We start from the raw sequence: 17,354 nt of genomic DNA on the forward strand, positions 1-17,354 counted from the left end.
CGATAGATGTCGCTGAGTATGCGATTCTGCAGCGACGCTCGCGGTTATATTCACATTGCATTCAGCGCGCGTATACATCGAGGGCGACGAACGTTATCCGTGGTGAATAGAAGAAAATCAATGGCTGGGACGAGGTGTGTCGGTGACGACGGTCTTGGACGAATTTAAACGCGCCCATTTCCACGAAATCAAGAACGTCCATCGCGAAGATTACGCGATATCACAACGAGTGAACCGAGAAGAAGATCTCGATCTTACGGCCGGATTGCCGCGAGCTAATTGTCGCGAACGTGTTCACCGGACGGTGCTACACTTCACCTCGAGCGCGATCGGCTGTCCCTTTAATCATGATATTCGAAAACGCCTGCCTCTGTCGGCGATTTGGCACCGATCGCATTGAGAACGTTCGTTGCACGAACGTCCAACGGAACCTCCGCGCGATGCATCGGATCAGAGTCTGCAATCCGGACTAGACGCGATGACGACGTGCTGGACAGACCAGGTAATTCCTGCATTTCTATATCTATTAATCACGTTAGTTAAGTTGGTCAAACGCAATACCTTGAAGAATGATGATGATAATAAATCGTAGAAATTAATTGTAATAAAAATTTATTAGTGATTTATTAATAGAAAGCGTTCACATATCTTGTTGTTAGACTGATCTTGGGGATAATCTTATTTAAGGGATAAGTGAAAAATACATAAATTAAGATATATTGAAATATATATGTAAAACAGTGATAATAAAAGAAAAATATAGACAAACATATAAACACGCAAACTATACTAAACATATAAAACATATAAAAGAATAGAAAAGAAAAGATAGTAGAAGATGAGATTTTGCCTATTTTCAGAAAAATATATCAATTTCAAACTTTTACGTTTTTTGATAATTTTACACATGGGTTTAGAATTTTTTATCAGCTGATATTAACGCTAATATTATGTTTTATGTTTATTTTGAGGCTTGAGATTACAAAATCATTAATTTCATATTCCGCTTTTTTCCTCTAAGGCAGTACGAAGATTACGAATCGCGTTCGCGCGATTTGTTAGAATATTAAGCGAATAGATTTAACCGAAGTAACCCAAATCTGTTTTTGTGGCAGTGAGTTGATTCTCGCGTAATTCGATCCCACGAGACGAAGCGATCTATCATCGCGTTTAACACTAAAATTAGCAATGTATCCTGTAGATTACATTTTTATCTTTTGCCACTTTGATATCTACTTTACAGATAAAACGTTCTGTATTCTGGAAATTTCGATAAATTATGCGCCTAAAGCCGTAATCGAAGATCGAAGTCTATAATGAATGATATGACATCTCTTTGCATAATATCTCAAATTTCTCATTTATTTCTCGAAATGCATCAATTTTCCTTATAATTTTACACTTTCATAATTAATATTAATTAATAATTAGCACCAGGACGATATAATTATATCGTATTATTTTAACAAACATTTATTTGTAATGAATTATATAATTAAAAAATATCACTAAAAGAATTTAATTTAAGGATACTAGAAATGCAAATTAGGATATTACTACTTGTAGTGATACTGAACTATATTCTACTGCGCGTTTGAACGTATATATATATACACAGGGTTGTTCTAATTTTGGAGCGCAGACGCTCCATGACGGTTTTCGAAATTGTGTTACATCATTTTTCATAATATCTGGAAATGATTTATTAGTTACGACAATATGTTTTGACTGATTTCGCGTCCGCGAGCATTATTTATATATCGTACGTAAAATTAAATATAGCTTCTATTTATCGCGTAGCTATGTGTAGAGTAAAATATATAAATAGGCGATCGAGAAGAAAGAAAAATCATTTGAGCAGACAAAATAATTAAATTTAGCAATCGATTACGAAAACAATTCGTTGAATTATATTTGTATTTAATCCAATTTATCTTTCAACTCTTTTCGCTAATAGTGGTGATAAAATTTCTACGTTATGAGCGACAGATTTGCAATTTTCTGCGTATATTACAAATTACTTTCATTAATTCAGCTAGAAATTGCTTCCACGTTGTTCAAGTTGTCCAACGTTATTCAATGATCAATAGCTGATATTAATGTCATACATGTTGTATTTATCTTTTAACCCGAGAATTATGGCATGTAACTTTGTGCGGTTGAAATGCGTGCTATCGATGATGATAATTAAAGAATCAAAACCTTGCTTCGCATTAAATGGGACATTATTTATCACCGTTTCACAGTACATTTCCATTTGCGCAATTTCGCGGAAACATGTTTGCTATAATCTCAGCGATAATAATCATGTACTCTATATGTGTCTATATTCATCTTTACAATTTCGATAATTTAGTCATTAACATTAAGATTTATTTAATCATACTGTGTGATAACCTTGTGATTGAATGCATTTGGACACAATAAAAAAATATTTGTTTTGTATACATGAAGAGGCGAATTTAAATCATTAAATTTGCGGTGATATCTCTGAAATTCATGTTGCTGATATGTAAAACATCACTCTTCCATTTTGAATAACATTATTTATTTTATCATGTAAAAGTTAGTATATGAAATGTTCTGTATTTTTTCATAAATTTATAAGTTTCGTCCGTGCGTATTTCATATTTTATTTATTTTGCTATAGAGAATTATTATTTTATTTATTATAGAATATGTTACACAAAATTTATAAAGTGATATAACACGTGATATTGTCATGCTGTTAATTATTAATTAATGTAATCATGAAAATTTAAAATTATAAAGAAAATCGATGCATTTCATTGAGAAACAAAGAGTTATGAAAGTAACAAAGAGTTATGAAGTAAAAGTTTTTGTTTAAAATAATTATTTAAAAAATTAAATTGATTTTTGCAACCAAATATGTTATGTTAAATCAAACATGGTTTCATGGAAAAAGCTAACCTCCTCTTATCTGCAGTAAGATAAGTTTTTGCGTTCTAGCATTATGACATCATCGCAGGAATATACTGGAATATTGTAAGAATATACCTCGTAAGAATAGTACTGAAGTATCAGGCTTCAGCATTAAAGGCGTATTTAAATATTTATTTTAAATTAAACTTTAGGGATATAAAATTTCAGCGAAATCTTATGTTATCTCCAATTGAAATTTATTCTAACGGACTCATCGAATCTTAAAAGATTTCTTCAAGATATTTCACACCCAATTACCAAGATGTTTAAGAATAAAAATAAAAAAGTTCTAACAGGCGTAAGTTCTTTATACCGTTGACAAAAAAAAAAGAAAAAAAAAAAAAAACAGAAATGGAATGTGTAAGGATGATGCTATCTAACTTTGTACCATGTTCCGACTATCTTTTTATTGATGTTCTACAAGTAGTAGCGTGGATCGATATGACCGACCCACGCATGTAAATGTAATACAAGAAAAATATTCGCGATGTAACACTATAACTTAGTAGAAACGTGACCGGCAGTAGTGCGTCGCAATAAACCTTTTTTCTGCCGTACAGATCATTAAAGTCTCATCAGCATCGAACATGAGCAATAATGCATACTAGGACACCGAATGTATTAACTCTTACGATATCTATCTCTAACTCTTAAATTATCTATAAGTTGGTAGCAAAATTTTTGCACGTATTAGTCATCCAGCAAGCACCGCTTCTAAATGTCACATTTTTGTCATTGATAATTGTTAGATAGAATTTAATTTAAAAAAAAAAAAAAAAATAAGATATCTACGCTTGTGATGAGATTATTATTCGCTTGCGCTGTTGATTAGATATACAAAGCATAATTATTATAAAAAAGTCTTATGATAATTGCAAAATATAATTATCTCTTCATCTCCGTGTTTTTTTTTATCGTTATTGCGTAAAGAAGTCTTTATATCTGTCACAGAATGCAAGACACTTCTAATTAGAGAAAAATGTCCCTATATCGCGAATACAATCGCATTGTACTACAACATTTGTGACGAAAGGATTGATATCTCGTGACTGAAATCACCTCGTGAAAACGCCATTCATCGCGTGGCCTTCGGATACGCATCCGTTTCCGCGGAAAAGGCGAACGCGCGTGGTGTGCACGCTTCAGTACGACGCCGACCGTCGCCGGGTGAAGTGTAGCGTGTCGTGAAGCGTGCTCCGAAAACCGGTCAATCGACGATATTCACACATTCAATTGACATCGACATACCGGGAAGAAAAATCGACAGACAGCATAAATCAGCAAATTTTTTGGAAAGAAAAAAACAAGGTGGGAGTTACCTGTTGTATGTTTCTGTCTTCGCAATTTTTCCTTGAGATTTTTATACACGTAATTCCTGATATTTCGCGCGGAAACAGTTACGTCGTGAATAGCAATTTAGTCGTTCTATCGATCCATAATTATATCCGTCTGAATAACGAAGGAGGGACAAAGTGGCAATGTGACTGACAGTCGGAAAATAAAAAGGAAATGGGAAAAGCGCGTTGTACGTCCTGGGACTTTCTAAGATATTCGTTGCGATTTGCATGACGCGAATGGCATTTCGCGAAAATCGAAATCTTTTTTTGAATTCCATTTCAAAAGACATGACAAAGAAAATTCGTATTTCAAAGTTCCGAAGGTTTATTAAATTCTAGTTCAATCTAGCGATATTAAAAAAAGTAACGAAAAAATATATATATATATTTTTTTTTTTTTTTAATAAAAAATCTGTTAGAGAGAGAGAGAGAGAGAGAGAGAGAGAGAGAGAGAGAGAGAGAGAGAGAGAGAGAGAGGAAAGAACTTGCAATTTTATTAAATCTAAAATTTATGGATATTACACTGAGCATATTATTAATTCGTGAATATTATTACATGGATGCGCGTTTATGACATCAATTTACTTTTGCCCTTTAATATCGTGATGGCAAAAACTGTCACTTTATAAAAACAGTGATCCGTCATTTATGTATCCGCGACATATTACGCAGACATCATTACAACCATGCGAAATCCACTAGGTTAAACGATGGGTCGTTATTGGATTCTTTTTGAAAACGCTTCGTGTTCGCGAGACAATTCCGGTTTAATGTGCTCTTTGGTATAAGTATTTATGACATTATGACAATTATGCGATGCACTTTCTGAATGAAGCGTTTAACAACGAATTTAATAATACGTTTAATCCATCATTAATTATCCATCTGAGAACTTTAGCTCTTTGAAAGCTCAGCGTTTCGTAACGAGGGGCGTTTAATTTAACTATGCAAAGTGGGAAAACAATATAACATCAATACAATTAAATTTAGAAGCGTGTAAATAATATCTGAAGTGAACGGGATATTAATATTGACATTTGATATGAAAATGGGAATTGGAAATTAATATTTTTCAGTTGACGTTAATATTAATAACAGCAATAATATCAATGTTTATTATGAATTCGATATTAAATTTCAAATTAATGTTTCATCCAACAATTGGATATTGGTGGCAGAAGCAGAATACATTGTGTGAAACGTTATTTGCGCAATCGCGTCGAAGCAAGTTTTTTTTCGGATTTTGAAATTCAAATTTCTAAAAATTACGAAAATTGCATTATCGTAATCTTAATTCGGCTCTGTAAGACGCCGAGTCAATGGCCGATAGTATAATTTTATCACCTGGGCGGTGTAATTTAATTGTCTGCCTATTTCAGTTCGCCGAAATTGGCGGATATTCAAGACGCGATTTGCATAAGGGAGATTTATCGCAAAATTAACATTCTATATGACTTCAATGTAATTTGATGATTTTTTTCGTCAAGTAATTTATACTTCTAATTATCTTTAATTTATACTTTGTATTGTAAATTGCATCGGTCTTTTCCTGTATGTGTCATATATTAATACTCCGTACGATCTCAGGTAGAAGCGAGCAATGACTTGCAATCCTAAGCTCAAGGATGCCGATTGCTCTATTGCGAAAACGAACTTATCTATTGCGAAAACGCAACAATCATCGAACTATTTGAACTATTCATGTTAACATATCTTAATTTATGCTTACGATAAGTGGAAACTAATATGCGCGGCTAAAATAAGTTGAAGTAGTTGTTAATAATAATTAAAGGAATGGAAAGGAGTTTTGAACGGAACGATTTTTCCCGCGAGCTAGCACAATAATTGATACCAGTTATTGGTATCCATTAAATTGAAGAGATTTTAAAATCTCTTATGTTAGTGCATAATAAATCATTTTATCATCTATCGTAATAACGTTAATTTGTCCAAATTGTTTGTTATCGATAGATGAAGATCAGAGAAAAAGAAATTCAGAGAAAGACTTAGGAAATAATCGAATTATCAATACGGACACTTGACATTTCTTTTCAAGGTATAAACTCGAATAATAAATTCATAATGTGCGATAACATTGAATATGTTGCAAATCACTCTGCGTCGTATTCCGAAATTACAGCGATATGACTTCTGCGCTATAAAAGACGAATGTAACTACATGTATGTACACGTTACGTAACTATCGATCTCGGTTTGAGTAAAAACACGGCTACACATTCTGCGCAATTTTACCAAGTATCACATTCTTGTCATTAATTGAAATTCATGACTGGAATTGTAGGTGGAATTCGCACGCTTAAAGAAGTATTGAGATTCTTCCGCTTTTCACAAATAAAACTTGACTTATGCATGTCTGGAAAGGCTAAAAATAATTACAAAAACCGCGTAAGAAAGTGGAGAAGCGCGCAGGTATATCGGATAGTTAAGATATTCAATTTTAGCCGAAATTATTCATATGATATTATCCATTCTGGTTTTGATGTGCAGATTTTCGGTTGAAATAGCGGTTGACCAGCCGTCTGTTATAAGCACATGTGGAACGGCGGGCGTTATAATTATAATTATATGTATACAAGTGGCGTGGGCATCACTCTATTCAACCGGCTAATGAACGTAATGGGTCTAGCGCCACGATTAATGCGCCGCGAGCAAGTTTGTATAAGTTAACCCCCAACAATGCGGGGGTTAAATGCTGAGATAATTGATGTGAGCCAAATAAGAGCCGGTCACTTCGTCGTATCTCGTGTTTACCGGATCGCCTACGAAATTGATCAACATTCGTTCGCAGCGTGTATTTTGCATATTTGGCGCAACCGGAATTTTCACGATATTCGATCGCGTTTTTCTAGAATTATTAATTGTATTCTATCGTCGGTATACTTCCTTCTTTTGCGATTTATCTGCACTTATTCTTGATGCATGACAGGTGATTGCATAGTTCAAGCACTTTTTTACACTCTCATTATTACTCGACGTGTTTTACAAAAACTAAGGAAGCTAACTGCTGTTTGGCATTAATGAAGTAGATAGCAACAATTTATGTATGAATATATATGTCAACGACTGACTCAGTCGACTGACTTCGCGAGACGAAGCACGTGTTGGCGATTGTGAGAAAATATTTTTTAGCTTGCATCGTTCTTGTTATATATTTAAATTGTAAACAAGCTAAATAAAGGCTCATTAAAAAATCAGAAAAGAATTCCTCTTCGAGACTATTCAGTCAGCAGAATGACTCAAATAATCTATCTCTAAAGTTCTTTTTTAATGCTTAATTTTGTGCAAAGAATGATAAAGCGACGGCAATGAATGAATGATTACTTTTCAAAATGACGTCAAACTCAGACGCGTTGTTGATCTTATCATATTTTTCTATTTTGAATATTTTTTATTACACTAGAAACGGGTTGCGTTCAAATTACGCGTCTTTATGTTAAGGTCGCGCTTCTGACGTCGAGAGATTTTATGTAGTAGATATTCTCAGTTGGGTCTAGTAATGGGTGGTAGATATTCTCAGATGGGTTTCTAAGGCTGCGTTCGGGGAGCGCACTATCAGCGCAATTGTGTCATTCTATCCTTGTTTTATGTCTAATGAGCAATAAAGATAGAAGACGCAATAGCGCTGATAGCGCGCTTCCCGAACGCAGCCTAAGCCTTCAAACTAAGAGATGTGATTTATTGTTAGATCTCTCAGTCTTCGTCAATAATATTCTTCTGAGCCAAAGAACGGTACTTCTTCTTCTTCTAACTAATCAATTTAGAACGACGACTTTGCGTGCGACATACATATTCAAGCAGAAGGACACAACCGTCCTAAATATGCAAATGTAATTCGCAACATTTGCAACATTAAGAAATAGTATGGTGTGGAATAGAATAATGTATAAATGTGCAACATGAAGATTTGTTGAAATTATTGAATTAGGAGGGCGAAATAATTTCTAAAGTAACTTTCGATAAGCCTGGGACGTGTGTAAGCGGAAGATCATGTTACAATCTTCTCATAAACGATTGCGAAACTCCGCTTTGGAGAAAACAAAAAATTCCAGGAATTGCAGGATTTATTTTATTTCACGGAACTTCTAACAAAGATCATCGCCGGGGAGATGATAGGTAAAACTTTAGCTGGTAAAGTATACTTGAGCACATTCGTGGCTGACTCATCCCGAGTTAGATAGCTGGATCTCTGGACCATGCATTCCGTTGTTTCGTTTCTTTTGAATTCAAGGCGAGCGTGAGAAGAAAAGAGAGAGAAAACCTGTCTGGCAAGGACAGGAAAAAGATGGTGCGACAGACCGGTATACGCGGGGGGATGATGTATTACGTTAGATAAAATGTATATCACAGTTTTAACCCGCGTACGGAGGAAAATTTAATTCCGAAAAATTTATTACAGAATTTGTGCGGAAAGAAGACGCGAGTCTGACCAGAAAGACGTTTACACGATCGCATTTCCGCCGTACTGTGTACGCGCGACACAGTTTTATCATGTATTCATCTAATCATGCGACCTAAAGAGAATGATAATGAGAAAATTATCTAGAGAGAATAATAACGAGAAAATCTAAAGAGAATGATGAGACAATTGCTCGACAGAGCGACTTCATGAATCAAATTCTTAGAACAATCATAAATAACACTTTCACAAAATTTATTGCAAAATAATCATTCATTATTCTTTTTTTATATCGATTTATTTCTCGAAAGAATATAAATCTTGCGAACCTCGTGATGATATCGGCGCGCACGTGTTGTCTATGAATATTAATTGAAGATAAACGTCGTGAAGCATAAAGTAAATTGGTGCTTACAAAAGAGATCATTAAATTGTTCTAAAATTGATGACTCATTGATTACCGAACCTTTCGTCTTGTATCAACTGAACTCTCGCCGCGGAATAATCTTTAATTAAGAATGGATGATGCTGTGCAAAGCGCCGTGGCGTTGCTCGATTCGCCGAATCAGATATATAAGTACATCTGTTACGACGTCGTAAAGATACGACGGCGACCGCTCATTGCTTTACATCAGAATCGTAATTACGTTATATCAAGGCATAATAAATTTAACGCGCTTTTACTTGGGCCGTGCGTGCGTGTGCGTGCGCGCCGAATCCGCAAAATTGTATATTTGCCTTCTTAATGTGACATATCGCGGATCAATATTTAAACAGCTTAGCTTCCATATGTTTAGAGAGATAGAATTCTATAAACGCGGTGGAAGTTTTCGACATAGAAACAATTTTTAGCGCGTGGAATGTGTAGTTTTCAAGTGTCAACATTCCGCGAAGATGCGTTCCGCAATTATAGTTGCGGCTTTGATATTTATATAGCATAGTTCTCGCACTTTTTTTTTAAGTGTAAGATATATTGATGTCCACGACATAGACACAACATTGAATATGTAGCGCGCGGTTAACATTTCAACAGATTTCATAGAGCGAATTTATGTCTATAACAATATATATAAGCTGGTTATATCGAGCGACTTGTGACCGGTTGACCCCACAATGGGACATCATTTTGCGTTTATACATATCTCGCAAAAAGAGGCATCGAGGTGACTATCGATTTAACCCGCGATCGATTAATACGTAGCCGTCCTTACATCTTTCGCGGTCTTACCTCGTATTTTTTTTTTCCATATTCTATCACGTTTATGTATTTCTGACACTCGAGTGATAAATTAAAATGACAAATGCGAGGAAGATGCGAATTTGTTTAGAATAATGTTTATATTCTCACTTTTGCGTCGTACTATATCGACGCGCGACAATTTTATCTAAGGAGAAAGCTATTTTAGCGATAAAATTGATAAGTGTTCTATATATAATAGATATAAATATTTTGGTATTAATGATTAAACGCTTTCTTTTCTAATTAAATTTTAGATAACGTCGACACTTGTGTCTATTGATACGAATTAGTTTACGCCGCGGAGAATAATAAATCTTATTTCAATGATTACGTTTTCTCTGTGTGCGACGTGCTGTTTCCGCGAAGGAACAAATTATTTTCTATCGATCCGGCTTGTCACATGGGATACACGCGAACGGCAAAATCGCTATCGCTCGGTAGCACACAGGACTTGTGTGCGATATCGTGAATATTTGTACACTCCGTGAATACTGGCTCATTGTTAGCTAAGAAACTCTCTCTCACACTTATTTCGCTGTCAACTATGTCGATCGATATCGTGATCGTGCGCAATAGCCACGACCGTTTGCCTTCGATAGATTCCGCGATAAGATTTCTCCGTGCGCCCCCGAGGAAAAAATGCTGATGGGAATTCGTAGCTTTTTCGCTCGATGAGGAGGTTCGCGCGAGCGCGATAAGCGGGGAATAACAATGCCTTGTCACCTTATACCCTTTAATCCCGCATCGACGCGATTTCGAGCTTTATTTTCCGCTTCTTTCACGCAAGACACTCCGACGATTTATCTCGAGTCATCTCGCGCACAGAAATTTGTTTGACAATGTAACAATCTTACGGTGGTATCTATGTTGGACCATTGTCAAATTCTCTCTGCCGACGATCTTTCATGATGCTGCTATTCTTAACTATAATCATAATAAAAGTGGACCAAAAGTACATAATACGAATACGAACGGGTCGTTCCCGTCGGTTATTTGTGGAGCGGGTTGTCTCGAGTAAAAGCGTCCGGATAATGACGGGAACGGAGCTACGCGCAAGTCGATCTCGATCGTGCATCTTATTAACTCTGCTCTTTTCTACGCTTTCATCTAGTAAATTGCCCACGCAATTGCAAGCGGATGAAAATTTGAATTTTATTTTGTTGCGTCTTTTTTTCATTCTACTATTCGCTTTTATTTTTTCCCATTATATTCTATTATCTTTAAACTTTCTACTATCTATAAACTTTCCATCAGCCTTATCAGATCGAGATAAGCAGGCTACTTTGAACGTAAATAAAAATTTTATTTTGTTTTATCATTAAAATTTTTCATTTTATTACTATTGCGTCTCTTGCACTTTTGTTTATTTTCTAAATTTTTTCTGCTGTTTTTATACTCTTTAATAGAATTTTCTATGGGTCCTTATCGAATTCACCTAGATAATCAGACTTAATAGCTGATCGGCGGGAAAGCTTGCGATTTATGTCACAGTAATTGTATCGGGTGGACCGGTTAAGCGTTAGAGAGTAGGAAAACGTGACGCCAGCAAAGGCCACTTGACGAGGACGAAGGTTACGACTTTTACTTTTTAATGAACGGCCTGGTCGTTTATTTTTTTCTTTTCTTTTTTATCTCAGAGATCTCGCACTCCCGACGATCGTAACGATGGGATACACTCGTGGTTGATATATATCAAACGACTCATAAATTACTCGTCATAACGTAACAATGTTCCCACGTTGATTGTGATGAGATTAACTTGATATTATTTATTATGACATTACGTTTATAAATTGCATTGTCATCCGAAGAAAAGGAGCATCGCAGTTTATCTTATCTGTAACGATTGCTGTGTTGTAACACGGAAAATCTTTAAAAGCTCGTGTAATGTCGTTTATCTTTCTCATTCTTAATTAGTACGCGGCGAAAAAATGTATGGGATACGTACATTCATGCGTTATTAATTGAAAAATTAATTGATTATCAATTAAGAGTTTGTGGCTTATTGTTATATATATATAAAATTTTCACGAAGTCATTGTCTCTACTTCGTTATTTGCTCATACAAAATTAAAAGCTCTAGATTATCTATGCGCGTGTAAAAAAGAACGACGCATCGCGATAAGTATTTTTGTATGTAACAATTTTGCTGGTTACAAGCGCCAGGAATGTTGAAACTTCCGCCGCAATTAGAGATTAGCTGCAAGAAAAATGATAGACGCGGTTATCTTGCAATTTCTTTTTTTTTCCGAAGAACTATTAATGCGCGTAATGTTATGCAACCGTGTTTATGCAACAAAATAATTACTGTTCTGTGAATCTCTTTGCAGTGCTCGAACAGACCGACGAGTGAACCGCGGTAAATCTGTCTACACGGACATCGGATAAAGAAACCAGAAACAATGCCGGACACATTCAAGTCCGACGACAACGACGTAATTTATAAAGATGTTGTCATCATAGGTGAGTACACGAAACGTCTCAAAGCCTTATCTTGAGACAAGACTGATCTAAATGTGTAGCTGGATTAATAATAAAAGAGATACAAAAATAGCAACACAAGGGGGGAAATATATTTTCCAATATTATCGTATTTTATATTAAACTTGATTTATGTTGAATAAAAAAAAAGAAGTATATTTATTTCTCTTATAAATTCTACATAAATATTTTCCTCTTATTTATTTATTTATTTATCTCTGTGTTTTAAAAATTGAACTCTTGCACGTAATTTCACTTGAACTAGCGTTTAATACTGACCAGATTTTATAATGTACAAACGTATGGTTATTTGAGACGCATTTGAGATCAATGAACTTCTCATGCTTCGTCAACAGTTTTGAATCACTTTCTCGCGAAAAAAAAATTTTTCTATTAAAATTGCTTATTCTTCTGCAAGCGTGAGAGCATGTAAATTAAAAAATTCGTAAAACAAGAAATAAAAATTCGTGAAAGATAATTATTAGAGGGGAATCCTGGCGTTTATACGTTCTTTAATCTTCAGGAAACGGGCCCAGTGGAATATGCTTGTCATATATGCTCGCCGGGAACTGGCCTTACTACACCGGCGAGCCTCATCCCTGCGACGAGATGCTGACGGCGCGATTACGGTTCTACGCGACAAACACTGGCAGCGAGGAGTGCGGTGACACGCCGGACGACGCAAACATCGATGCGACCACCAACAACCGGCGTCACAAGTCGCAGTGTTCCAAATCCGGCAGGACGCAGAAAGACGGATTGGCGCATAGTACGCGCAAAAAACTCGAATGCCTGTCTTCCGGCATCGAGGGTAGGGGCGGCGGTCGACCTTTAGCCTTGCTCATGGACCAGTTGCAGCATCCGTGCGTCGATGCCGGCTTCGATGTGGCCTCGCTTCTCAACTGGAAGTCCGCTGCCGAGCATTCCGAGCACAGAATCGTGGAGCACGTTGTTCTTGGCAAGGGCCAGCCTGGCGGCGCCTGGCAGGTGTGTATGTCTCTTTCTCTAATAAATTATAAAATGAAAATATTGTAGTTCTATAATATTATAGTCACATATAAATTCTAAATTTGTTGTTCTGCAAAGTAAACTTTCATTAGATCAGATTAATTGATAACGTATATTAGCAAACACTTAACGAAGCATCTTCGCATACTATGAAAAACTCTTCGCAGTTGTTATTCAAGCTTTTTTTGTACGATTATCTCTAGTCCATGGACCCCAATGTGCTGACTCTCAGTTTGAGCCGATGGATGTCCCTTCCCGACTTGGATCTGAGGCAGTGGAAAAAACTCGTCGAGGCCGAACGATTGCAAAAGTCAGTTATAACGGCGAAGAGCGATATGTATATGCAGCAGGAAAAACTAAGTGTTTGTAAGGCGTCCAGCCGAGTGTCCGTAGGTGTCGTAGCTGCTTATTACAAAGATTACGTGCGCAGGAAAGGCTTGAAGCAATACTTCCGAAGGCATGTGTAGTATTAAAGTATCTATAGCACGAGTCTATAATTGACACCGATGTGGACTTTCACGAAGAAATCTGTTGCAGCGGGACCACAGTTACTTCGGTAAGATCGGACACGAAATCATCCGACAGTAAAAGAGGGTACAAATGGATCGTGGACGGATATGAGAACAGAAGCGGAAAGCGATTTCGGTATCGGTGTAAAAAGGCGGTCCTCGCAACCGGCACGACCGATCTGTCGAATCACCTAGGCATTCCAGGGGAGAACACACACCCCAACTGGGTAACGCACGATCTCAACGATCTGGAAACTCAATTGGAACATTTGGCCAAAGAACGTGGTACGCAAATACAAGAGATTTCATATAGAGCTAAGATAATTGCATAATTTGACGAATCTGCTTAAATTTATCTTCTTTCTCGCGTACACTGTCTGCGAATTACATAACTTGTTTTTGATTCCTTCTAATTTAAGAAACATTAAATTGCAGGCAAAAGTTCCGATAAACAAACGCAACCTGTGTTGGTGATCGGCGCTGGTCTGAGCGCAGCTGACGCGATTATGGCCGCGCGTTTCCGCGGTATACCCGTGCTTCACGCATTCCGCAATTCGTCGAGTGAGTGGGGCAAGGAGAGCACCGAGAAGATAACTACCAGTTACGATCGATTGCAATCGTTGCCGAGTTCCATATATCCAGAATACCACAAGGTGTACGAGATGATGGCTGACGGAGGTACAAATTATCCTTTGTATAAGTCACTGCCGGGATACACGCTCGTCAGTCTTGGCGGGGATTGCAAGGATGAAAACATGAATACAGGAAGATTAGTCATTCTTTCTGCTCCCGACGGTCAGCTGCACACGTTTGAAGTGTCGTTTGCGGCTATTCTCATCGGTAAATGTATAATGTAACATTTATAAATAATTCATTATTAAAAGTTGAATAAAAACTTTAATACGCTGTACAATTGTAGCGAGTACACATCATCGATATTGATACGTTTGATAATTTGTTTTAGGATACAAAGCAGACCTATCGTATTTAGAAGGCGGCGGTGTGGGACTAGGTAAACTCGCGGACAAGCCGATCGACAGCAAATCAAATCCGATCGAAATCGACAATTTTACGTATGAGGTAACTAAGGCACCAATGAAGGGACTTTACGCATTGGGGCCTCTAGTAGGTGACAACTTTGTCCGCTTCGTTCTGGGTGGTGCGTTTGGGATTCTAGCGCACATCCTGTGTACCACGAATAACTGAGAGATCTGATAGCTATCCTCGCGAACCGATCGTGTCTTAGCAAAAGTTGTTTTATATATCGATGTATTAACAATGGAATCGTGTGGCTTCTACTGCTCAATTTGTGTGAATAGAAAGATTACTGCTTAATTCTTAATATTTACAGAGGATCCACTCGGTAAATCTGTTTGTATATATTGTTGAAATTATTTTTATATTGCTTTCTATATAAACCTTCGCTAGACAGCCAGTTTTAAATGTATATTACTAATTGTTTTATCGAAATATTTTCTATCTTTTAATGAAGGTTAAAGGCGAAGGAATTGTTACTTATCATGTTTACTTATGAAGTAGTAATAGTATACACAATGTGTGGAAGAAGATGATAATTCAAATGCTACTTAGATCTATTTTAGATCTGTTCGCGCTTATTAACATTCCATTTGATTAGGAGGATAGTAGCTATGATTTACATAATTTACCATCTAAAATCGATAATTGTGTCACTGATAAATATCCTTTGTACAAATGTCCTCCTTGTAGAGTGTATATATAAACTGGTGGAAATTAGTTTATATCGTAAATGAGATTGTACCATAAAGAAACGAGCAACACAACGAAACTCTTGATATTATTCAATATGTACAATAAGGATTGATTTATATTTACTTTTTTTTAAATGTTTTTTTAACGCGTATTTATTTATATACAAATTAGAAATGGTTTTAATTGTTTTTTTTTGGGATTCTATATTCATGTATTCCAATCAATGGCCGAACAATTGTGCTAATCTAAACGCACAAGCATTTTGTTATTTTAATTATTTTTTTTTATTATTTTTATTATTGTTTTTTAATAATCTGTAAAAGTAAAAAAATATAAAGTAAATTATCATGGTTAGTTTTTAAATAGCAGTGTCTTTAATCCGCCATAATATACCTCTACATCTCTTATTAATAAACTGTGATTATTTTAGCAAAATAGCCCAGTAACTCTCTGTTATTAACATAAGATATACATCGATAATATACCTTTTTAGTACAAAACCATTATAAATTTATTCTACTTAATGACGTTTATCTATACTTAATTTACAAGCAGCGCACCTTAATGTTTATAGTTTGTGCGTTTTCAGGCAGTGCATAAATATATATAATTATATGTTGATTGATTTTAAAAGAAAAATTAGAAAAAAAAGAAATGTACTTTTTGTATCTTGTAATCTATTTTTCATGAATGTATTTATTATATTTTAAATGCAAATTTTTGCACTGATCTTTAGCGATATTTTTATAAATTATTTATGAAAGTATCGTCAAAGAGAAATATTTTTTTGTCATATTAAACGTATATTATGTGAACTTGTGTGATACGTTAAACACGTACTGTAACATTAAGCCTAACGTAATATAATGTTACAACAAATTTGATATTAGCAGAAGTAAAAAAAATATAGTATACACGAGAAATGAAGCGAACATTTTAGAACGTATTGATTTATAATGTAACAATACGTGCGTGAGATTTTTAGAAGTTTTATTGATACAGAAATTGATATGTTAATATTAGCTAAATGATGACAGGGATAAAATACGTAGGTATGAAGATAACAAAAATACTTAACACGCAATCTGTGATAGGAAAATGCAATGTTGAAACACTTGCAATGAAATAGAAGAGATAAAATAAAATAAATCTTGGAACACATTATATTTGAGTGTAGATATATGTATGTAATACAGATCCTATTCCGATCAATGAGAAAAAATATTGGAAAGTTTGTGACGCATGTCACGTATGCATTAAAATTTATTATATATATAAATATGAAATATAAAAGTAGCACACGTTTTCATCAGTCATTTTCTTTCTTTTTACAGAATGATCTCTTGTTTAACAATTTGAGGTTCAGAGTTATAGAACAGTTTATAATACAGATATAAAAAGTTGTGCTACTATATTTTCTATCATCGCAATTACATGTAAATAAAAATAATTTATAATTTTTTACTATAAAAATATACAGTCAAGTGAGATAAATAAATTATTCTATTTATTACAAATCTGTTATTTGTGATCATTCTCTTAGTGTACATCATAAGAATTAAAAAATGTGACCATCAAAATAACTTACACCTGTTAGTCTTTAGTTTCAAATATTATAATTGCAAGATGATTTAAATAAATATCTCGTTACAAATATTATTTTGTATTTAGAAGAATAAAAAATTATC

At 35.2% G+C, this 17,354-nt stretch overlaps 1 protein-coding gene across 2 annotated transcripts; it reads left to right on the forward strand.

The window, feature by feature from the left end:
• The first annotated feature begins 109 nt into the window (after window positions 1-109).
• LOC105672257 (oxidative stress-induced growth inhibitor 1-like) lies at window positions 110-16,830 on the forward strand. 2 transcript variants are annotated; one of them, XM_067354602.1, is made up of 7 exons: window positions 110-502; window positions 12,268-12,400; window positions 12,942-13,405; window positions 13,630-13,883; window positions 13,964-14,220; window positions 14,371-14,775; window positions 14,900-16,830. In XM_067354602.1, the coding sequence occupies exons 2-7, from the start codon at window positions 12,340-12,342 to the stop codon at window positions 15,139-15,141; spliced, it is 1,683 nt and encodes a 560-aa protein (XP_067210703.1). In that variant the 5' UTR covers window positions 110-502; window positions 12,268-12,339; the 3' UTR covers window positions 15,142-16,830. The 2 variants fall into 2 exon arrangements, with proteins under 2 accessions (XP_067210703.1, XP_012222489.2); XM_012367066.2 differs by lacking the exon at window positions 110-502 and adding an exon at window positions 539-4,251.
• Window positions 16,831-17,354: the final 524 nt, after the last annotated feature.

This window comes from Linepithema humile, chromosome 4 (genome assembly GCF_040581485.1).
Source record: "Linepithema humile isolate Giens D197 chromosome 4, Lhum_UNIL_v1.0, whole genome shotgun sequence".
Classification (NCBI taxonomy): domain Eukaryota; kingdom Metazoa; phylum Arthropoda; class Insecta; order Hymenoptera; family Formicidae; genus Linepithema; species Linepithema humile.